The 25,256-nt window shown below is 40.0% G+C and overlaps 1 protein-coding gene across 5 annotated transcripts in view; it reads right to left on the reverse strand.

Annotated features, from left to right (window-relative positions):
* The window catches only part of WNK3 (WNK lysine deficient protein kinase 3), a 168,319-nt gene that overhangs the window by 108,833 nt on the left and 34,230 nt on the right, over positions 1–25,256 (reverse strand). For all 5 annotated transcript variants that reach the window (XM_055269109.2, XM_055269108.2, XM_055269110.1 and 2 more), the window contains exons 3-6: positions 11,123–11,295; positions 9,092–9,312; positions 7,930–8,087; positions 2,239–2,327 (exon numbers count right to left, since the gene is read on the reverse strand). In XM_055269109.2, coding sequence (XP_055125084.1) covers positions 2,239–2,327; positions 7,930–8,087; positions 9,092–9,312; positions 11,123–11,295 — 641 coding nt within the window. The remainder of the gene's footprint in view (positions 1–2,238; positions 2,328–7,929; positions 8,088–9,091; positions 9,313–11,122; positions 11,296–25,256) is intronic.

The following is a 25,256-nucleotide window of genomic DNA, read 5'->3' on the forward strand; positions in this document are numbered from 1 at the left end:
CACCTCCCAGGTTCAAGCAATTTTCCTGCCTCATCCTCCCAAGTAGCTGGGACTACAGGTGTGTGCCACCACACTCAGCTAATTTTTATATTTTTTAGTAGAAACGAGGTTTCACCATGTTGGCCAGGATGGTCTCAATCTCTTGATTTTGTGATCCCCCCCACTCAGCCTCAGGCGTGAGCCACTGTGCCCGTCCCTAAGACTAAAGTGAGATGTGTTTAAGGAGGCACAACCAAGTAAAGCCCTCTGCCTCCCAATAAGAATTTTTACTGTATTATTTATAGTGAATTTTTACTTTAAAATTTTTATGATTTACAGTAAAATTATTTTGGTTTATTAGTTTGCTTGCTTGTTTTGGGATGGAGTCTCACTCTGTTGCCCAGGCTGGAGTGCAGTGGCAAGATCTCGGCTCACTGCAACCTCCACCTCCCAGGTTCGAGCAATTCTCCTGCCTCAGCCCCCAGAGTAGCTGGGATTATAGGCACCCACCACCATGCCCAGCTAATTTTTGTATTTCTTGTAGAGATGGGGTTTTGTCATGTTGGTCAGGCTGGTCTCAAACTCCTGACCTCAAGTGATCTGCCCGCCTCAGCCTCCCAAAGTGCTGGTATTAGAGGTATGAGCCACCACACCCAGCCTGTTTGTTTTTAAGACAGGGTCTTACTCTGTCATCCAGGCTAGAGTACAGTGACATGATCATAGCTCATTGTAGCTTCCAACTCCTGGGCTCAAGCAATCCTCCCACTTCAGCCTCCCCAGGGGCTGGGACTACAGGCATGTGACATTACGCCTGGCTAATTTTTTCATTTTAATATTTTGTAGAGACAAGGGTCTCATTTTGCTTCCCAGGCTGGTCGTGAACTCCCGGCCTCAAGTGATCCTCCTGCCTCGGCCTCCCAAAGTGCTAGGATTACAGGTGTAAGCCACTACCCTCAGCCGGTTATCCTTTTAGTCATCAAAATAATACTTGTTTTATGTAATTACTAACTTGCTCAAGGTCACACAGGCTAAGTGTGAGCCCAGATTTGACTTTAAGTCTGATGATGAAGCCTGTGCTTTTTCCAATATACTAATATGCTATAAATCCTTTTCAATATTCCAATGCTTTTTGGTAATAGAACATATTTAAAGGCTGTACAAACAACAATCAGAATCCAAACTAAAATAGCTACTTCTACATAGTGTTTTTAGCCTCATTTTTAAAAGCATGCCCAAGCTCCTATCTCCACAACAAAAAACCAAACAAGCCAATTAAAAATGGGCAAAAGAGTTGAATAGATATTTCTGCAAAGATACACAAATGGCCAATAACCCCATGAAAATTTCTACTAAGGATATATCGCCTTTACTAATAATCATCAATAAGGAAGTAAAAATCAAAAGACAAACCCACCAATTTAAAGTCAGCAACTGTCCAAAGCTGAAACTAAAGGGAGGCAGGCCGGGCGTAGTGGTTCACGCCTGTAATGACAGCACTTTGGGAGGCTGAGACGGGCGGATCACTTGAGGCCAGGAGTTGGAGACCAGCCTGGCCAACATGGTAAAACCCCGTCTCTACTAAAAATACAAAAATTAGCCAGGTGTAATGGGCATGCACCTGCAATTCCAGCTACTCAGGAGGCTGAGGCAGGAGAATCGCTGGAACCCGGGAGGCAGAGGTTGCAGTGGATCAAGATCGTACCACTGCACTTCAGCTTGGGTAACAGAGCGAGACTCTGTCTCAAAAAAAACCAAAAAATTAAAAATAAAATAAGAAATAAAACCTAAAGGGGGGCAAAAGCTAAGAGTAATGGGAGCTGTCTATAAGGCAAATTGTGACACAAATAAATGTGGAATATGATTTCTCGAATACATATTTCTTCTATCTATATTAGCTTTATCATTATCATGACACTAAGGATATAGAATCAATTTTTTAAAATTTTGTCCACTCTCAACTGTTAGAAGCAAATTAACCTGTGAGGGCCTACTGACTGTTAAGCTGATGGCTGAAGGTGATGAAAGCTTGTCAAAAGGCACACACACAAACGTAACCCAAACGTCAGTTCAAGAAAAATTCAGCACATGATATCCAAGTCTAAAATGGTAAACAACATGCACTGATACACTTCTACAGTATAGTTTGGTTTCTACTCAAAAGTCAAACTCAGCATGACTGAAAGGTCAGAAAATGACCCAAAGCAAGATAAGAGAAAAATGCATCTTTCAGTTATGTCATTTTGCTACAATTGCACCCACCTTTCAGATTTGTTTTGACGAATACATCCTTCAATGATTTCTTTGACTTCAGGATCAGTGACTTTATTGAAGCTGGCTGGTTTTATGCCCTAGGAGAAAAAAATGGTTTCTAGTAACAAATGATGCAACTGAAAGCCCAAGTCAACATGACATTTATTAAACATTATTTTTATCACTAAACCATAGACAAGTTTTAAATGAAATATTTGTAAATATATATGTGTATATATAGAGAACATAAGTTTAATAACCTTTTGACAAGGATGTTGTCTATAAACAACAGTAAAAAAACCATAAATAATCTAAACCTCTGACAACAGACGCAAAGTTACACATATTATGTTATATATATAGTATGTTTTTCAAATCTACGTCTGCAGGTATATATGACAATATACAGAAATTAAAAATGTTCTCAGAATAATTAATGACATGGGAAATTCTCATAATGTACTATTAAGTAGGGAAAAATAGGATCCCAAAATCTACATACAGTATAATCCCAATTAAAATATAATAAACAAGTTTATTTATTTATTTTTTTTTGAGATGGAGTCTCGCTCTGTCGCCCAGGCTGGAGTGCAGTGACGTGATTTTGGCTCACTGCAACCTCCCACCTCCCTGGTTCAAGCAATTTCCCTGCCTCAGCCTCCTGAGTAGCTGGGATTACAGGCGCACGCCACCAAGCCCAGCTAATTTTTCTGTATTTTTACTAGAGATGGGGTTTCACCATGTTGGCCTGACTGGTCTCGAACTCCTGATCTCAGGCAGTCCACCCGCCTCAGCCTCCCAAAGTGCTGGGATTACAGGCGTAAGCCACTGCGCCCGGCCATAAACAAGTACTTTTTTGAAATCAGAAAATAATTAATGCTATTTTTAGAAACTTTTGAAAATTCAAAATAAAGGCTTCTCTATTTCAAACATTCCAATTCTCTCTCTCTCTCTCTCTCTCTCTCTCTCTATATATATATATATATATATATATATATATACATTGAGAGCATGTATCTCAAGCTAATTATCAGGTTCTAGGAATTTAATAACAAATAAATGAAGTCCAGACAATTCAAAATGTTTCTATAATAACTGTGTTAGCTTCCTGAATCTGCTTATTTTATATTCTATTATCTTTTATTTAATATTTAAAAAATAACCCAAGTAAGATCATTGCAGTCATTTAATAGAAAATTCCAAATTAAGCTGGAAGCAGAAAGGTACAACGGAAAGAATAATTGTTATGGAATGAAGCAATCTAACATCTACTTCTACGCCTGCCACGCTACCTCAAAGGACAAAGAATCAGAAAGCCCAGTATTACATTGTAGATAAATCTGATGAAATTAAGGAGTTTAGTTCCTAAAATGTAGAAGCTTAAGATAGATGGAAATCTGAATTGTGATATGGCATTTTTAATGACTTTAATATAAAATAATAGTCACTATTCAAAAAATAGACCTATTAAAACAGCAACTCAAAGTACAATAAAAAATTAAAAATAAAAATAAATTTTCTAAAATAAATACATTTTTAAAATTTTTAAAAATTGACCTGTTATTCTACCTATGGAAAAAGCCCTCTTTGACCTTCCCACTGATATACTCATTTCTCATCTCTGGGTAAATTACTGCCTTTCTCTGCTCCTACGTAAAAACAGTTCAGGAGCTGTAACTCACAAAATCTAACACGAAATTCTTTTCTATTCATGGCCTTCCAAAATATGGGCCAAAACTAAAAACACATTCTAGCCTTATCTCTTTTTCTGAGCTCTTATAGAAATTTTCAAACATACTTGAAAGTAGAATAGCATAATGAAGTCCCAGGTAACCATCACCAGTTTCAACAACAGTCAAGATTTTGCCAACCTTGTTTCAGCTATCTGCCCCCACACATATTGTATCCTGGAATATTTTAAAGCAAATCTCAGGCATCACGTCATTTCACCCATGAATTTTCCAGTTTACATCTCTAACAGATAAGAACCTTTTTAAAAAAAAATCGTGTAGCTCAGGCATGGTGGCTCATGCCTGTAATCCTAGTACTTTGAGAGGCCAAGGTGAGTGGATTGCGTGAGCCCAGTAGTTCAAGACCAGTCTGGGCAACATGGTGAAACCCCATCTCTACACAAAAATATAAAAAGAAAAAAAATAGCTGGGTGTGGTGGTGTGTACCTGTGGTCCCAGCTACCAGGGTGGCTGAGGTGAGAGGATTGCCTGACCCCGGGAAGTCAAGGCTATAGTGAGCCAAGATCGTACCACTGTACTCAAGCCTGGGTGACACAGCAAACCCTGTCTCCAAAACAAAAAATCATATAATCGTCCCCCCTAAAATACTCATGAATAATTCCTTAATATCAAATATCTGAAACCCAATCCATACTCAAATTTTCAAAATTGTCTAAATGATGTCTTTTTACAGTTGGTTTGTTCAAATCAGGATCCAAACAAGGTCCATAGGGTAGGGTGTGCATGAGCTGGCTCATACCAGCTCACAAATGTTATTACGTTTTCAGAAATTCTGCAATCCAATTGTTAAACATGGCCATTTAAAATAAAACTAAATTATATAAGTTTACAATTAAATAAATTACATTAAAAGCCAAGGTAAGCTGGGCACAGTGGCCCACACCTGTAATCCCAGTATGTTGGGAGGCCGAGGTGGGCAGATCACCTGAGGTCAGGAGTTTGAGACCAGCCTGGCCAGCATGGCAAAACCACATCTTTATTAAAAAATATATATATACAAAAACTAGCCAGGCGTGGAGGTGCACGCCTGTAATCCCAGCTACTTGGGAGGCTGAAACATGAGAATCGCTTGAACCCGGGAGGCAGAGGTTGCAGTGAGCTGAGATCGTACCACTGCACTCCAGCCTGGGTGACAGAGTGAGACTCTGTCTCAAAAACAAAACAAAACAAAACAAAACAAAACAAAACAAAACAGAGCAAAAAAAAGCCAAGGTAATAAATACTGAAAACGTCACTCCCTATTTTACTACGGTTTACTATTATTTATGCGTTTGAGGTTATTTACAGCTACTCTATCTGCATGGTAGAAATAACCATACAATGAGTGCAACAGTGCATCTCTTCCCAACTCTTCATTCAGTGAGGTCACACTGGTAACTTGAAATCAGCCATGGTGGGAGTACTTATACCACAAAAATCAGCAAATACTAGAAGTCAGCATTCTTTCTTTCTTCAGAGAATCAGGTGTTAAACATTTACCAGCTCACCACTACTCTTAAGTCTCTTGTATTCTATAAAAGCCTCTCTTCCTGTTTCTTTCATAAAATGTATTTGTTGGAGAAACTAGGTCATTTGTCCTACAGAATGTCCCACATTCTGGACTGTAGCCTTATTTCTTATTGTCTCCTTACACAAACTTCTAGAGTCAGACAGACTTGGGGTCAAAACCCACCATTATCAGTAGCTGCGGGAAGTTGGGCAAGGTACAACCTCTGATTCTCAGTTTCATCATCTGTAAACTGAAGATTGCACCTATCTCGTAGGGGATAAAGATTAAAGTATGCGGTGGCCAGGCGCAGTGGCTCACGCTTGTGATCCCAGAACTTGTGAGGCCAAGGTGGGCAGATCACGAGGTCAGGAGTTCGAGACCATCCTGGCCAACATGGTGAAACACCGTCTCTACTAAAGATACAAAAAATTAGCCGGGCATGGTGGTGCACGCCTGTAATCCCAGCTACTCAGGAGGCTGAGGCAGGAGAATCACTTGAACCCGGGAGGTGGAGGATGCAGTGAGCCGAGATAGCGCCATTGCACTCCAGCCTAGGTGATGGGGCGAGACTCGGTCTCAAAAAATAAATAAATAAATAAAGTATGTGGCATACCGCATCATTAAAAAACAGTATCTCCTCACATCTGTTAGAATGACTATTATCAAAAAGATGAAAGATACGTGTTGGTGAGGATGCAGAGAAAAGGGAACGCTTGTACATTGTTGATGGGAATATAAATGGTACAGCTGTTACGGAAAATGGTATGGAACTTCCTCAAAAAAACTAAAAATAGAACTACCATAGCAATTCTACTTCTTGGTACATATCCAAAGGAATTGAAATTAGTATGTCAAACAGATATATGCATGCCTATGTTCACTGCATCACTATACACAATAGCCAAGATATGGAAATGACTTACATGTTCATCAGTGAATGAATAAAGAAAATGTGGTATATATACAAAATGGAATACTATTCAGCCTTAAAAAAGAAGAAAATTCTATCATTTGTGACAATGTGGATGAACCTAGAAGACATTATGTTAAGTGAAATAAACCAGCACAGAAAGACAAATATAACATGATTTCATTTACACATGGAATCTAAAAAAGATGACCTCATAGAAGAGTAGAATGATGGTTACCAGAGACTGGGAGTTGTGGGGAAGGAAATGGGGAGCTATTGGTCAAAAGGTACAAGTTGCAGTTAGACAGGAGTAGGTTTTGAGATCTACTGTGCAGCAGGGTAACTACAGTCGATAATAACAATAATATACTGTAAATTTCAAAATAACTTAGTAAATTTCAAATGTCTTACCACACAAAATAATAAGCAAGTGGGGTGATAGATATGTTAATTAGCCTGATTTAATCATTCCACATTTGTGTGTGTGTGTGTGTGTGTATCTCAAAACATCACATGGTACCCCTTAAATATGTACAATAACAATTTGTCAATTAAAAATGATATTAATTTTGGCCGGGCACAGTGGCTCACACCTGTAATCCCAGCACTTTGGGAGGCCGAGGTGGGTGGATCACAAGGTCAAGAGATCAAGACCATCCTGGCCAACATGGTGAAACCCCGTCTCTACTAAAAATACAAAATTAGCTGGGCACGGTGGTGCACGCCTGTAGTCCCAGCTACTTAGGAGGCTGAGGTAGGAGAATTGCTTGAACCTGGGAGGTGGAGGTTGCAGTGAGCCGAGATCCTGCCACTGCACTAAAGCCTGGCGACAGACTGTGTCTCAAAAAATATATATACATATTAATTTTAAAAGGATTTAAAAAACCAGTACCTACTAATGTTAAGCTACCTGAAACAATCTTTCACAGCCTGTCTTGAGCTGCCCAACTGGATATGAAGTAGTCCTCCTTTGAATAAGCATAACACTTTGCTTCTACCTTCCTTATGTCCCTTACTATACTCTCATCCTCTTATTTTATAGTCATTTGTGAATTTATATTATTCCCTTATTAGAAATGTAAGCTCTTTGAGGGTAGCAAACACTTCTTACTCATCTTTGCATTCCTTACAATTTCTAACACAAAAATTTACTCATAGCAGGGACTCAAATACTGTATCTATTGAACTATATTTTGAATGCCCTTTCATAAAAAGGCTTTTAGACCTAGAGGAAACCATGTAGTCGGTCTCTATTATTCAGCTTTGAAAAATAAGATCCATCTAATAGATAACTAAAAATTCCTTACAAACAAATATATGTAGATGATATACCTGTACGTTTTCCCAAAGATACTAATACAAAGCATTTTATATGACTCCAATGAAGCATAGTCATATGGTATAAATCTAAGGTTTGTTGCACTACAATTGTTAATTTTAATACTGTTACCTAGAGCTAAACCATAATTAGTTTTGAGTAAGTCAAACTTAACTAATTTCGACATGAAACGTGGCAACTGATAAAGTAAAAACAAAAAAGTTATACCTACACTAGTTACTTTCCGGTATATTTGAGCTGCATTCTGACACTCAGAATAAGGATACTCCGATGTGGCCATTTCCAGCATACACATTCCAAAAGCATAAACATCTACGGATTCATCATAGTGTTCTTCATACATCTCTGGAGCCATAAACTCAGGAGTTCCTACAAAATAACACCACCACCACATTTTTATGAAACAGAAAAATGTATCCACCAAGATCACATCCCCTCTCCTATAAGGATTATCTGTGTTAATTTCTACTCCTCCAAAGCAAATTTCTCTTTTTTTTTTTGAGACGTAGTCTTGCTCTGTTGCCCAGGCTGGAATGCAGTGGTGCCATCTCAGCTCACAGCAACCTCTGCCTCCCGGGTTCAAGCGATTCTCCTGCCTCAGCCTCCCGGGTAGCTGGGATTACAAGCGGCTGCCACCACACCTGGCTAATTTTTATATTTTTAGTAGAGACGGGGTTTCACCATGTTGGCCAGGCTGGTCTCGAACTCCTGACCTCGTGATCCACCCGCCTCAGGCTCCCAAAGTGCTGGGATTACAGGTGTGAGCCACCGTGCCTGGTCGCAAATTTTTAAGTATACAATTTGTTGAATATTTGCTATATCTACATAAAGCACTGAAATAATTAATTTTCCATACTGATAGAGTATAATTTGTAATGCTCAAGATTAGGTAATGATTAATAAAATGTTTTTATTTCTATCCTTTTTAAATTTTTCTGAATTAACTTAGTAAACTCTCTTACTTACATCCTTAGAACCTTTCAATAATCCTAAATATAAATATTATCCCACAAAAAATACATTAGGATGTCTCTGAAATAAGCCAATATATAATAGGTATTTCAAAGCAAATTCAGTCTAAGCCCAGTATTGGCAAACTTTTCTGTTAAGGGCCAGATAGTAAACTGTTTAGGTTTTGCAGTTTGTATGGTCTCTGTCACACAACTACTCAACTCTGTCACTTGTAGGTGCAAAAGCAGTCCTAGACAATCTGTAAACGAGTGAGTGTGACTGTTCTAATAAAATTTGATTTACAAAAACAGGCAGTGAGCCACATTCGTCCCACTGGCCATAGCTGGCTGATCTCTGTTCTAGACCTATACAATTGAAAAATCTCTCTTTACCCAACCAGTAAACTGTAAAACTTTAATCACCAATGACACTCTTAGCAAATGAGGTACGCATTAAGGTGGCTAATCCTAGATCACCAATCTTCACAGATCCAGTGGGTCCCGTGATGAAAATATTGTCACACTTCAGATCCCGGTGAATAATAGGAGGAGTCCTAGTGTGCAAGAACTGCAACCCTTTTAAAATTTGCCTGCACCAGCTCCTTAAGACCTTTGGTTTCATGACTTTAAATCGTTTTAAGTACCTATACAAAGAAACAAAAGACCATGTGTAAACAAACATATCCAGCTTATTATATGAACACTATTAAGGTAAGTTACATAAGCAAACAACTTATGCACTATGATTCCCATCACTGAGTTGTTTTCTATTGTCTGTTATGGCAAAAAAAATTTTTAATCTAATACTTCATTCTTAGATAAGACATCCTACCAAGCGTAGCTGTTTTGTTTGTTTGTTTGTTTGTTTTTTAAGACGAAGTCTCACTCTGTCTCCCAGGCTGGAGGGCAGTGGTGCAATCTCAGCTCACTGCAGCTTCCGCCTCCCAGGTTCATGTGATTCTCATGCCTCAGCCTCCCAAGTAACTGGGACTACAGGCATGCACCACCACGCTGAGCTAATTTTTGTATTTTGGTATAGACGGGGTTTCACCGTTTGCACCAGGCTGGTCTTGAAATCCTGACCTCAGGTGATCTGCCCACCTCGGCCTTCCAAAGTGCTAGGATTACAGGCATCAGCCACCACACCTAGCCAAGTGTAGCATTTTTAATTCAAACTAAAAATCATTCCAGAGTGGCCTTTTGTAGAACGGCAGCACAATTTTAAAAAGAAAGTCCTTCTCTACTACCTAATAACTGCTTATATAAAGTCACTAGAGGGTTAAACTATGTAAAATTTTAGTATATACACAAATGTTAGGAAACAAAAAGTTTACACCATATTTAATATTTGCAAGTGATTAAACCACATTTAATATTTACAAGTCATTATTCACCAAATGAATAATTGTGGTTAGAAATAAAAGACTATAATTAATAGTCTATAATACTATAATATTATACTATATAATACTACATATTATACTATATATTATAATACTGTAATAATATACTATAATACTATAATATCATGATAGTATCACTCACTAGATATTTGAACTTGACCAAGCCCTCCAACCTTCCATTATCTTCTACAAAATAAAATTATGGCCGGGCATGGTGCCTCACTCCTATAACCCTAGCACTTTGGGAGGCTGAGGTGGGCGGATTGCTTTAGCCCAGGAATTTGAGACCAGCCTGGGCAACATGGCGAAACCCCATCTCTACAAAAATTATTTAAAAAAAAATTAGCCAGGCATGTTGATGCATGCTTGTGGTTCCAGCTACTCAGGAGGCTGAGGTGGGAGGGTCACTTGAGCCCAAGGAGGTCGAAGCTGCAGTTAGCCATGATCATGCCACTGCACCACTCCAGTCTGGGTGACAGAGATCCTGTCCCAAAAAATAATAAAATAAAATAAAATTATATTCTCTATAATGATTTTTAATTCTAAAATTCTATAATATCCCACAAACATTAACTTCTCAGTACTGTATTTTTTTTAACAAACTTCATTAACATCTCAATTTTTTAACCTAACTTAAAACAGTCACTAGATTCGAATCTATAAATTCTTTTTTTTTTTTTGAGACAAGATCTGGCTTTGTCAACCAGGCTGGAATACAGTGGCATGATCATGGCTCACTGCAACCTCCACCTCCCAGGCTCAAGCCATCCTCCAACCTCAGCCTCCTGAGTAGCTGGGACTACAGGTGTGTGCTGCCACATCTGGCTAATTTTTGTATTTTTTTGGTAGAGACAAGGTTTCACCATGTAGCCCAGGCTAGTCTTCAGATCCACCCTCCTCAGTCTCCCAAAGTGCTGGTATTACAGGTGTAGCCACTGCACCTGGGCAGATTCTAAAAATTCTTTGAGTAGTTTTATTTTATAAAAATTGTTATGACTCCTGAAAATTATTTCCAAATAAAACTACATTGGCACTATCAGGGTCAACTTACGTCTTTAAGGTCCCAGATGTCATTAGTTCAGTCACTAATACAATACATTTCTTTCCTTTTAATATAGATTCCCAGGAATCATAAAATCGAACTATATTGGGGTGCTGGAGACCCTTCAACATCTCTGCTTCTTCCTTGAATCTTTGCTGCTCAGCTTTGGTTAACTTTCGGTCCTGAAAAGGAATAACAAGTTCCAAAATAAAGTCATGAAAATTCTCATGCACATTTCTAATACCACTCAACTGAATGCTTTATTGCATTTATGCATGGATGTGTATATTTATTTATTTTTGCCTGTCAATGCTTTTCTCAAGACTTGTATCATCACAGATATCCTTTATTAGTTACTGTGACTCCTCCAACATGGCAATGCAGCAACTGTTACATTTCATAAGTACATTATAAACCCACCTGAGTAATAATCAGTATCTTGAAAAACAGTATCTCAAAATGAATTGAGAAAAAGCAATAAAGCAGATAGGAAAGTTTCCCTAAGAAATCCCTGAGTTTCCATATCTAAAACATCTGTAATGTCAGAACAAGAACAATAAAAGTGTTAAAACATCTAGACATTTAATCTAATTAAATTTCTGAATTGCCAAAATAAAAGTGCTCTAGGTTTCCATACAGAAATATTAGGTTATGAACCAGTGAGACATTCAAATAGGCACTGGACCTCTAATCTGCTACATTAACTGCTAGAAGTCAAAGGAACAATTTTACAGAATTCTGAGGGAGAACTATGGCCCTAAAATTCTGATCCCAGACAAGCTATCCATCAAGTTTAAAAGTGAAAAAATCCTACATTTCTAGACAACAGGGACACAGACAGTACACCACCCCATACACCGTCTCTGACCATATTACTCAAAGAACTTCAATAAAAATGTGGCCACAAAAAGTTAGAAAAGGAAGGTATGGGCTGGGCACGGTGGCTCACACCTATAATTCTGGCACTTTGGGAGGCTGAGGTGGGAGGAGCACCTGAGCCCAGTTCGAGACCAGCATGGCTAACATAGTGAGACCCCCGTCTCTACAAAAAAATAATAATAAAAACAACAGCTGGGTGTGGTGGTGCATGTTTGTAGTCCCCAACTACTCGAGAGGGTAAGGTGGGAGGATTGCTTGAACCTGGGAGGCAGAGGTTGCAGTGAGCCAAGATCATGCCACTGCACTCCAACCTGGGTGACGGAGTGAGACCCTGTCTCAAAAAAATTAAATTCAAAAAATAAAATGTTGGAAAAATTTTGTTATCAAAGTTGTACATGACATTATCTTCTAATTTCTTTTATTCTCTTTCATAGCATGCTATGTTTTATTTCTCATTCCTTTTTTTCTAGACGGAGTCTCGCTCTGTTGCCCAGGCTGGAGTGCAGTGGTGCGATCTCAGCTTACTGCAACCTCTGCTTCCCAGGGTCAAGTGATTCTCCTGCCTCAACCTCACCTGTAACTGGGATTACAGGTGCCCACCACCCTGCCCAGCTAATTTTTGTATTTTTAGTAGAGATGGGGTTTCACCATGTTGACCAGGCTGGTCTTGAACTCTTGACCTGAAGTGATCCACCTGCCTCAGCCTCCCAAAGTGCTGGGATTACAGGAGTGAGCTATTGCGCCCGGCCTTCTCATTCCTTTCCTTGTGTATTTCTGCCCTATTTTCTTCATCAGGTACATTAATCATTTTTCAGAAAGCCCAAAATAATAAAATCTATCCTATTTTTATGTATATAAATTTTAAATTAATTTCAGTTTTTCTGAATTCCCTCTACCTTTCTTTTGCTGTTATTTTCCTAATTTCTTAACATGAGCACTAAATTCCTTTAGTTATTGTTCATTAACAATGAAGATATTTTAGACTATAAATTTTCTAACAGGTACAACTTTTGCAATGACCCACAGGTTTTGTTGTAATGCCTTCTCTTTTTCATTGCTTTCTAGTTTATAATCTCAGTTTTCATTTTCTCTTTGATTCAAAATTTACCTAGGAATGTGATTTCTGCTCTCTAATTAGTTAAGAATCTTTTGGTTATTTATTTCATTATTTATTTCCAATCTTATTGAGTAATGCAAGTACAAAATCTCTCTGCTTTAACTTAAGGGTTTTTGGGGGCCACATATAACAATGTATATTTCTTGTTTGAAGGATTTAAAGTTCTATACATCCATCGAATAAAGTTTGTGGATTGTGGATTATATGATTCAACTCCTCTGTATTTTTTTTTTTTTTTTTTTTTGAGATGGAGTTTTGCTCTTGTTGCCCAGGCTGGAGTGCAACGGCACAATCTTGGCTCACCGCAACCTCCGTCTCCCGGGTTCAAGCAATTCTCCTGCCTCAGCCTCCCGAGTAGCTGTGATTACAGGCATGCGCCACCACCCTGGCTAATTTTGTATTTTTAGTAGAGATGGGGTTTCTCCATGTTGGTCAGGCTGATCTTGAACTCCCGACCTCAGGTGATCCACCTGCCTCGGCCTCCCAAAGTGCTGGGATTACAGGCGTGAGCCACCATGCCTGGCACAACTCCTCTGTATTTACTCACTTTTTGTGTACTAGATCTCTCTTATGCTGAAAGAAATGTACATGAAATTTCCCACTACAAATACACGTTTGTCATTTTTGAAAATGCTATTAGAGGTTATTCAGCCAAAATATTTTTGGTGTCTACAAGTTTTTGATACATCTTCGTGAACTATGAAGTATATAATTTCATAATATCCTGTCTAATGTTTTAACCTTGTTTTCCTCCTTTTTTGATGTACATTAACATTGCCACTTTGGGGACAGGTGTGGTGGCTCACACCTGTAATCCCAGCACTTTGGGAGGCCCAGGCGGGCAGATCGCCTGAGGTCAGGAGCTTGAGACCAGCCTAGCCGACATGGTGAAACCCTGTCTCTAATAAAAACACAAAAAATTAGCCAGGTGTGGTGGCACGTGCGTGTAATCCCAGCTACTTGGGAGGCTGAGACATGAGAATCGCTTGAGCCCAAGAGGCAGAGGTTGCAGTGAGCCAAGGCCATGCCACTGCACTCCAGCCTGGGCGACAGAGTGAGACTCTGTCTCAAAAAAAAAAAAAACAAGAAACAAAAAACATTGCCACTCTTACTTTCTCTTTGCTTGTTTATATCTTTACCTTTTCTTTATCACTGCTTTAAGTATGATTTTAGTAAACAACACATGAGTTTTGTGTTTTAACTCTACCTGACAATCTGAGTTTCTTACTAAGTAAATGCAACATGTCCACATTTGGTATAGCAAATAATATACTTAATTTTACTCCTTCAATCTTATTTTATGCTCTTTATTTATTTTACTTTGTTGTTTTCTATTATTAACTAAGAGATGTATCAGGCCAGGCACAGTGGCTCACATCTGTAATCCCAACAACTTGGGAGGTCAAGGTGGGTGCATTGCTTAGGCTCAGGAGTTTAAGACCAGCCTGAGCAACATGACAAAACCCTGTCTCTACAAAAAATACAAAAATTAGCCGGGCATAGTGGTGTATGTCTGTAGTCCCAGCTACTTAGGGGGCTGAGGCGGGAGGATCACTTGAACCCGGGAGGTCGAGATTGTAGAGAGCCACATTTGTGCCACACTGCACTCTAGCCTGAGTGACAAAGTGAGACGCTGTCTCAAAAAACAAAGAGATATATAATATTTTTCCTTTTTTACTAGTGGATAGCCTCCCTTTCCAGACACTCAAGATCAAACATATTTATCTATTTTAAAAAAGTAAGTAACTCATCTACTCGTTCTCCCTACTTCGCCTAGCCCCCATTCACCAAAAATAAATAAATAATCTAAAATACTAATATTTCTCCCCTTTCTATCATGCCACATAGACAACACATGTAGAAGACTTAATCACTGGTCAGGCACGATGGCTCATGCCTGTAATCTCAGTACTTTGGGAGGCTGAGGCAGGTGAATCGTTCGAGCTCAGGAGTTCGAAATCAGCCTGGGCAACATGGCAAAACCTTGTCTCTACTAAAAATAAAAAAAAATTAGCCGAGCATGGAGGCACGTCCCAATAGCTGTAGTCCTAGCTACTTGGGAGGCCGAGGTGGGAGGATCATTTGAGCCTGGGAGTTGGAGGTTGCAGTGAGCCAAGATTCTGCTACTGCACTCCAGCCTGGGCAACAGAGGGAGACCTTGTCTCAAAAAAAAAAAAAAAAAAGACTTAATCACCCCTACACTGTCCACTCCTATATGATTGCCCCTCCTCCTCACAAACTTCTGTTCTAGCTGTAGAGTCTTTACTTAGCACTTTTATCAAATATTCCATTCATTCAATGTCAATATATGTTAGTTACATAGATCTAGCTTCATCTTTTCAACTATTACACAGTTTTCTGCACTATGGTCCATGAATATCTTTTTCACCCTGGGAGATGATATCTTAGCTGATTAGAGATTCTTGGATGATGTAGCCTTTTCCCCTTAATGGTCTACCATCTTTTAGCTTCTAGCACTGAAGATAAGAAGAAAGGTGCATGTAAGATTCTTTTTTCTTGGTTAGTCTAGTTATTTACCAGATTTTACCTAGATACCTACTTTTAGATACTACTCCTTTTTGATTATTGAGACTACTAACTCAAGTCAGAAAAGTGATTATTTTCCCCTCATATTCAATCCTCCTCTTCTGAGTCCTTGATTTATTCAGGGGAGCCCTGGGGTACCTTATGTAGTCCCATGAGTGATGGAGCTATATCAGTCTCTCCCCTGAGGGCTGCTCTGTAACAACTAACATCTTGTTGGACATCAAGGAAGTGTGTTTGCTCCTTATTCTCCTAGAATGCAAAAGCTAACTCTCTCTCCTACTCTGTAGACTAAAAATGACCCCGTCCACCCTCTAGACCCTCAAGACTAAAAGACTCGTCAGCCCACTAGTCTTTTAGCTCTGCTCACACTTTTGAGGGGGTTTAACTATACAAAGAGATCAGCAGATATTCCCCTGTATTATAGACGGAATGTTTGTGTCCTCTCTCCTCTGCCAAAATTTGTAAGTTAAAACCCCAACCCCAATGTGACTGTATTTGGAGACAGGGCCTTTATGTCATAAGGGTGGGTCCTTGATCCAATAGGATTAGTATCCTTATAAAAAGAGATAACAGAGGCCGAGTGCAGTGGCTCATGCCCATAACCCCAGCACTTTGGGAGGCCAAGGTGGGTGGATCACCTGAGGTTAGGAGCTCAAGACCAGCCTGTCCAACATGGTGGAACCCCGTCTCTACTAAAAATATAAAGAAGTAGCCAGGCATGGTGGTGGGCACCTGTAATCCCAGCTACTCGGGAGGCTGAGGCAGGAGAATTGCTTGAACCCAGGAGGCGGAGGTTGCAGTGAGCTGAGATCACGCCACTGCACTCCAGCCTGGGCAATAGAACGAGACTCCATCTCAAAAAAAAAAAAAAAAAAGACAAGAAGACAAGAGAAAGCTCACTCCCAAGTCTCCTCACCAAGCCAGGAAGAGAGCCCTCACAGAAACCCACCAAGCTAGAACTTGATCTGGGATTTATAATCTCTACAACTTTGAGAAAAGATGCTCAACATCATTAGTTGTCAGGGTAATGCAAATCAAAACCACAATAAAATACCACTTCACACCCATTAGGATGGCTATTATCTAAGTAAATAAATATATAAATAAATAAATAAGAAGTGCTGGCAAGGATATGGAGAAACCTTGTACATTGCTGGGGAATGTAAAATGGTATATTCATTGTGGAAAGCAACATGATGGTTCCTCACCATATTAAACATAGAATTACCATATGCTCCAGCAATTCTACTTTTAGGTATTCTACGTATATACCCAAAAGAATTGAAAGCAGAGACACAAACAGACATTTGTAGAACCATGTTCATAGCAGCATTATTCACATTAGCCAAAACGTAGAAACAACTCAAATGCCCACCAACAGATGAATAAACAAAATATGGTACATACATACAATGGAATACTGTTTAGCCTTAAAGAGAAATGAAATTCTGATACATGCTACAAAACATGGATGAATCTTTTATTTTTTATTTTTTTCCCGAGACGGAGTCTTGCTCTATCACCCAGTCTGTAGTGCAGAGGCACAATCTTGGCTCACTGCAACCTCCACCTGCCGGGTTCAAGCAATTCCTCCTCAGCCTCCTGAGTAGCTAGGATTACAGGCACATGCCACCATGCCCGGCTAATTTTTGTATTCTTAGTAGAGACGGCGTTTCACCATGTTGGCCAGGCTAGTCTCGAACTCTTGACCTTGTGATCCCCCCACCTCGGTCTCCCAAAGTGCTGGGATTACAGGTGTGAGCCACCACACCCGGCCAACATGGATGAATTTTGAAAACGTTATGGTAAGTGAAATAAACGAGACAGGAAAGACAAACATTGCTTGATTCCACTTATATGAGGTACCTACAATAGGCAAATTCATAGAGACAGAAAGTAGAATAGTAGTTAACAGGAGCTAGGCAGAGTGGGGAATGGGAAGTCAAATTTTTTTTTTTTTTTTTTTTTTTTGAGACGGAGTCTCGCTCTGTCGCCCAGGCTGGAATGCAGTGGTGTGATCTCAGCTCACTGCAAGCTTCGCCTCCCGGGTTCACGCCATTCTCCTGCCTCAGCCTCCCGAGTAGCTGGGACTACAGGCGCGTGCCACCACGCCCAGCTAATTTTTTGTATTTTTTAGTAGAGATGGGGTTTCACCATGTTAGCCAGGATGGTCTCCATCTCCTGACCTCGTGATCCACCTGCCTCGGCCTCCCAAAGTGCTGGGATTACAGGCGTGAGCCACCGCGCCCAGCCAGGGGAAGTTAAATTGTTTAATGAGTACAGAGTTTCTAATTGGAATGACAAAAAAGTACTGGAGATGGACAGTGCTGAGGGATGTACAATGATGTAAATATACTTAATGCCACTGAAAAATTGCACACTTAAAAATGGTTAAGATGGCTGGGTGCAGTGGCTCACGCCTGTAATCCCAGCACTTTGGGAGGCCAAGGTGGGTGGATAACTTGAGGCCAGGAGTTCGAGACCAGCCTGGCCAACATGGTGAAACCCCATTCTCTACTAAAAATACAAAAATTAGCCGGGTGTGGTGGCACCCGCCTGTGATCCCAGCAACTCGGGAGGCTGAGGCATGAGAATTGCTTGAACCCAGGCAGCAGGGGGTTGCAGTGAGCTGATATCACGCCACTTCACTCCAGCCTGGACAACAGAGTGAGACTGTCTCAAAAAAAAATAAGTTAAGATGGTAACTCTTATGTTATATATTAGACACTCTGCCACAATAAAAAATATTTTTTAGGAAGTTAAGAAGTCAGCTGGGCACAGTGGTTCACATCTGTAATCCCAGTACTTAGGGAGGCTAGGAAGGAGTTCAAGACCAGCTTGAGAAACAAAACAAGACCCCATCTCTACAAAATAGCTGGGCATGGAGGCATGCACCTGTAGTCCTAGCTACTTGGGACGCTGAGGCAGGAAGATCACTTGAGCCCAGGCGTTCAAGGCTGCAGTGAACTATGGTCACACCACTGCACTCCAGCCTAGGCAAGAGAGCAAGACCCTGTCTTGAAAAAAAAATAAGGAACTCAGAGAACAAAAGCAAGGAAACAAGTAGAGTCTTTATGCTTTACTATCTGGCCTAATAAGTCTTTTGTTGTTTTTTGAGATGGGGTCTTGCTCTGTCATCCCGGCTGGAGTGAGTGGTGTGATCTCGGTTCACTGCAACCTCCGCTTCCCGTGTTCAAGCGATTCTCGTGCCTCAGCCTCCCCCAGTAGCTGGGATTACAGGTGCCCGCCATCACGCCCGACTAATTTTTGTATTTTTAGTAGAGACGCGGTTTCGCCATGTTGGCTAGGCTGGTTTTGAACTCCTGACTTCAGGCGATCCGCCCACCTCGGCCTCCCAAAGTGCTGGGATTACAGGTATGAGCCACTGCACCCAGCCCAACCTGACGAATAAGTCTTAAGCGCCCCTATAATTGGCTAGAAGTCCTCTACTCATGATAGACAGCAAATCTACTCTGAAGAATAATTAGTAATTCTCTTTTGAGACAGGGTGTCACTCTGTCACCCAGGCTGGAGTGCAGTGGCGCGATCTCAGCTCACTGCAACTTCCACCTCCCAGGTTCAAGTGATCCTCCCACCTCAGCCTACCAAGTAGCTGGGACTACAGGCACGTGCCACCACACCCAGCTGATTTTTGTATTTTTTGTAAAGATGGGATTTTCCCATGTTGCCCAGGCTGGTCTCAAACTCCTGAGCTCAAGTGATCTGCCTGCCTCAGCCTCCCAAAGTGCTAGGATTATAGGTATGAGTCACCATACCTGGCCAGAATAATGAATAAATTTTGATGGCTTCTGATTAAATTAGTAGAATGCCAAGTCTTTCATGTGCCAGACTAAACTACCCTACTTCATCCTTTGATTCTACAGATTGAAAGTAGTCAGCATTAAGAATAAACAACTTTACAAAATTACAACTGTTTTCCCACATATACTGCTGGAGGCGAAGTCTACTAAAAATGTAGAGCCAAGATCTTCAAAACTCCGCTTCAAATTTAGCAAGGCGAAAGTAAACCTGTTAAAGTAGCACCAAAATCCAGAGGAAAATACTTAGAGTAGAGCTTTCAGCTACCACAGTAATATCCTTTAAACACACACACCCCTACATGCATTATTGTATTAATGACAACCACTTTGGTAGAGAAACTTTCACACATCATCAATAAGAATTCTTACACAAAGGAATTACGAGCCACAAAAGACAAACCAGAGAACAGCACTAGCTAATGAAGTTGACATAGTCAAATACTGGGAAAATTCCAGTCTATGAAAATGATCCCTAAATCTTGCTGTCTCAAGGTAAGGACACCAAGAAGAAAGCATCAAATATCAATTTTATATCAAATATCAGTGTTATAAATGTTCATTTATATAGCTGATAAATAGGAGTCAAATACAAATTTATCAAATAGATTTCAACTACTCCACACTACTTTAAAAAGAAATATTATCCTTTTATAAATGTTAACTAAACATTAAATCTATTATAACATATGGAATGCTAAAAATGTACACAAAACCTTTCCTGAGACATGGCACAATACCAGTATGACCAATCTGCATATATATTTATTCAAGATAAGAAGCATTTCATTTCCAAAAAGTAAACTATATCCTTATCAGCTATGTCTCTTAATGCAAACACCAACAATGATCTACAGAACCAAGTCAGAGGCTACATGGATCTGTTTCTGCAAATGTGAAAGGAGAAATCATTAACAATGACATAAAAGCTATATTATAAAATAACCTAATCAAGTAAGGATGAATATTACAAAGGCTTCAAAATGATGCTTAGCTTATAAAGCACTCTATCAATGAATATTTTTTTTCTTTTTAGAGAGACAGGGTCGCACTCTGTGTTGCCCAGGCTGGAGTGCAGTGGCACGATCATAGTTCACTGCAGCCTTGAACTCCTGGGCTCACATGATCCTCTTGCCTCAGTCTCCCAAATACCCAAGACACTACTGGGACATGCCACTATGCCTATGCTCAGCTTTTTTTTTTTTTCTTTTTGTGGAGATGAGGTCTTGCTATGTTGACCAGGCTGGTCTTGAATTCCTGTCCTCAAGCTATTCTCCTGCCTCAGCTTGAATATTCTCGATAAACATGAGGTTGCTCAGTATTTTAACACTACCATTTATTGAACACTAAAATGTGTCACATGCTTTACAAGTAATCTCTCTAATCGTCAATGTTTTCTTTTCTTTTTTTTTTTTTTTTTTGAGATGGAGTCTTGCTCTGTCACCCAGGCTGGAGTACAATGGCATGATCTGGGCTCACCACAACCTCCACCTCCCGGGTTCAAGCAATTCTCCTGCCTCAGCCTTCTGAGTAGCTGGGATTACAGGCATGTGCCACCATGCCCCGCTAATTTTTGTATTTTTAGTAGAGGAGGAGTTTCGCCATGTTGGCCAGGCTGGTCTCGAATGTCTGACCTCAGGTGATCCACCCACCTCGGCCTCCCACAGTGCTGGGATTACAGGCGTGAGCTACTGCCCCCAGCCAGTGTTTTATTTCTTAAACTGGGCAGTAGGTACACAGTTTCCATTATGTTACTCTTTATTCTTTTTGGTACATCCAAAGTATTTATCATATTTTTCTTTAAAAGAAAAGTAAAAAATTAGCCGGGCGCGGTGGCTCACGCTTGTAATCCCAGCACTTTGGGAGGCCGAGGCGGGCGGATCACGAGGTCAGGAGATCGAGACCACGGTGAAACCCCGTCTCTACTAAAAATACAAAAAATTAGCCGGGCGTGGTGGCGGGCGCCTGTAGTCCCAGCTACTCGGAGAGGCTGAGGCAGGAGAATGGCGTGAACCCGGGAGGCAGAGCTTGCAGTGAGCCGAGATTGCGCCATTGCACTCCAGCCTGGGCGACAGAGCAAGACTCCGTCTCAAAAAAAAAAAAAAAAAAAGAAAGAAAAGTAAAAAATTAAGGCTCCAGTTAAGCTATCTGGCTTACTCAAGGTACCTAACTGGCACAGGCAACACTGGAACCCCGTACGTTGAATTCTGAATCTGAAGCACTTTCTAGTTCACTACTCTGCCTCTCAGAAACAGCAGTCAGCAATGAGTGCAGATATCTCATTCACAAACCACTTTCCATGGAGAGATGGTGTAGTACCCCAGAACTCATGCTAAATGAAATAAACAGACACTGAGGATAACGATAATTTGTAAACGGTGACATCAACGTATCAATTAAGAAATCACAGTATAATAGTCATAATCTGGCCATATTACCATACTAAAGCTTTGAGACAGCAATGGTATTAATACCTAAAGAAAAGTGCTTGGCTAGGCGCGGTGGCTCACACCTGTAATCCCAACACTTTCGGAGGCTGAGGTGGGTGGATCACCTGAGGTCGGGAGTTCGAGACCAGCCTGGCCAACATAGCAAAACCCCGTCTCTACTAAAAATACAAAAATTAGCTGGGCGTGGTGGCGCATGCCTATAATCCCAGCTACTCGGGAGGCTGAGGCAGGAAATTCGCTTGACCCGGGAGGCAGAGGTTGCAATGAGCCGAGATTGCGCTATCGCACTCCAGCCTGAGTGACAGAGCAAGACTCCATCTTAAAAAAAAAAAAAAGAAAGAAAAAAGAAAAGTGCTCACAAGTGGTAGTCAAGGTAATAAATCAAAAGGCAATAAACCATGCATAGAACCAGGTTCACTTATCTTCCAGAACTGCTGATCAAAGATGTCCTCATCCAATCAGAACGTGAGCATTCGGTTCATTTGGTCAGGCTCTTGCCTTAGCAGGAGGACATACAGGAACATCTAGCTCCTTTGTTCCGACTCTATAAGCACCAAGCCAGCTTCTGATTATAATTTAGCTCCCCATGTAACTAGCCTAAAGACTATATAGGACATTTTACCTAACAACTATATTTCTCATTTTAAAATAATAAACTTGTGTCCTAGATTTAGGAGCTGGAGTGAACACAAGTCAGTCTCCCCAACTCCCCAACCTCTGGACATTGACAAAAGGTGAAGGCCAGATACTGAACCACGACAATCTAATCACGAAACTATTCCTCAGGTGCCCTTCAATGACACCATTAACTGACATCCCTTGAGTTTCAGCAGTTCAATGTTAAGAATCTTAAACAGGATCCATTTAAGAAATCATTTGTTCTAAAATGGTTAAAAACATAAAAGAATGATCTGCCCAAGTAACTCGTGAGTGGGAAATTCTTCAATCATCTATGCAAATGTTTTACATAGATATAATTGATGGAATACAAATCCTGACTCTGCTCCATTGGGAAAATTGCTTAATATATCTAAATTTCAGTTCCACCATCTGAAAACTAATAATCCTTATCTCATATACCTATTCTAAGGATTAAAATATTCAAATTAGGTACCAGTATAAATGTTCCATTAATGTTAATTTTGATAAATGGAAAATATATGAGACCTGCTATTACTAACTATACCAAAGTATCTCAACCATAAATTCTCCTATTGTTGGGTTTCCAGAAACTTAACAGGTATACTGGGGAGAAATCACATAAAACTAACAGGTAATGCCAACTAATAAATGCAGAAGGAATGTGAGAAAAAAATAATTAGAACACTACAGTTATAATGATGACATGCAAGATACACCAACAGATGCTAAAATCAGCAGGCAAAAGTTTAAAAGAAAACAGTATATTTGCATAGTCTCAAAGATCTACCCCCAAGATATTTACTAATATACAACAGGAAAAATAGTAACTTTACAGGAGAGAAAGCCTGGCAGATACCACCTTAACCAAGTGATCAAGATTATTATCACCAGTAATACAAAACAACACCATGTACCCCCAGTTATGAGGCACTGAGGATGGCGCATCACTTCTGTGGTATTCCTGCCAAAAATGCATAGTCTAAATCTAAGCATGAGAAAACATAAGACAAAGTCAAATTAAGGGGCAATGTAAAAAACAACTAAGGGCCAAGCATGGTGGCTCACACCTGTATTCCCAGCACTTTGGGAGGCCGAGGCAGGAGGAATGCTTGAGGCCAGGAGTTAGAGATCAGCCTGTTCAGCATAGCAAGACCCCATCTCTACCAAAAATAAAAATACAAGATATTAACATAAAGGGAGTCTGGGTGATGGGTATACAGGAACTTTCTATACTCTTTTTGCAACTCTTCTGTGAGTAGAAAATATATCAAAATAAAAAGTTTTTAAAAAAGAAAACTATGTAATAAAGGAGTGGTGTCCCTGTTACCCCACTGTCAACCCTACCATTTCCTTTAAACAAACCTATATTAAACAGCCCTTTCATCATTTCACTAACTCCAATTTCTAAGCCTTCTTATAACTATAAACTCCTTCTGCTGTAAGCTTTGTGAAAATGAGGCCTATGTCTGCTTTTTCTCCCCATTATGTCCCTAGCACTTGGCATGTGTCTGGCACATTGCAGGTACTATTGATTTGTTGAATGAATGAACAAATGGCAGCTATAGTCTATTGTATTCATTTCCTATTGCTACTGTAACAAATTACAACAAACACAGTGGCTTAAAACAAATGTATTATCTGCTAGTTGTAGGGATCAAGAAATCCAAATTGAGTCTCTCTAGACTAAAATCAAGGTATCAGGAGGGCTGCATTCCTGCTGAGGGCTCTAGAAAAGAATGTTTCCTTATCTTTTCCAGCTTCTGGAGACTGTTCACATTCGTTGGCTCATTGTCAGCAACTGCATTACTCCAGCCTCTGCTTCCATCATCGGATCTCCTCCTCGGACTACGGCCATTCTGCCTCCCTCTTATAAGGACCCTTGTGATTACACTGGGTCCACCCAGATAATCCAGGGTAATCTTCCAATCCCCAGATCTTTAGGTTAATCGCATCTGCAAAGTCCTTTTTGTAATGTAAGATGACATATTCACAGGTTCCAGGGATTAGGACACGGACATCTTTGGGGGGCTATTTTCAGCTTACCACATGTATCAATTTTTTAAATCTATCAAGCAAATAATTAGCTCAAAACTAACTCACTCAACTAACTGGGGAAATTAATGCTATTTCCCAGACAAAGGCTATCTCCTGCCACTCCCAGCCTTTGTCATTTTGTAAAAGCATTTGCCTTTGGTTTATATTTAATAAAGTTCGTGACTAGTTTTTAAACAGAGACGAGAACACGTATATTTAAGCAAGCTCTATCCCTCCTCCCTTCAATGTAATCATGCTTTGTCCATGAGTGAATTCTACTTTTAGGGCTGGATCTGATGAAGAGAGCGGGAAATCAAACTGAATCAGACTATTTGGCGTGTGCCTATAATGTAATGAAGCACTTTCTTACACAGCTAAACAGAATCCAGAAACATTTCCAAGAGGGACATAAAAATATTTGGGGAGCAAAACTAAGTGTCCCAGCATGAATACTGTAAGCAACTATATTCAGAAACAGAAATTCTAGCCTCTTTTTTTTTAAATTACTTTTTCCTTTATTGGAAATTCAACTGTTTTCATATCTAATTCTAATTTCACAATCAAATGTAATAGGGCTAATGTCTCAAAATATAGTTTTCCCCAAAGTATACTTAGATGATGAATGAAAATAAAATAGAAATAAGATCTTCCACAAT

Source organism: Symphalangus syndactylus, chromosome X (genome assembly GCF_028878055.3).
Source record: "Symphalangus syndactylus isolate Jambi chromosome X, NHGRI_mSymSyn1-v2.1_pri, whole genome shotgun sequence".
Taxonomy (NCBI): domain Eukaryota; kingdom Metazoa; phylum Chordata; class Mammalia; order Primates; family Hylobatidae; genus Symphalangus; species Symphalangus syndactylus.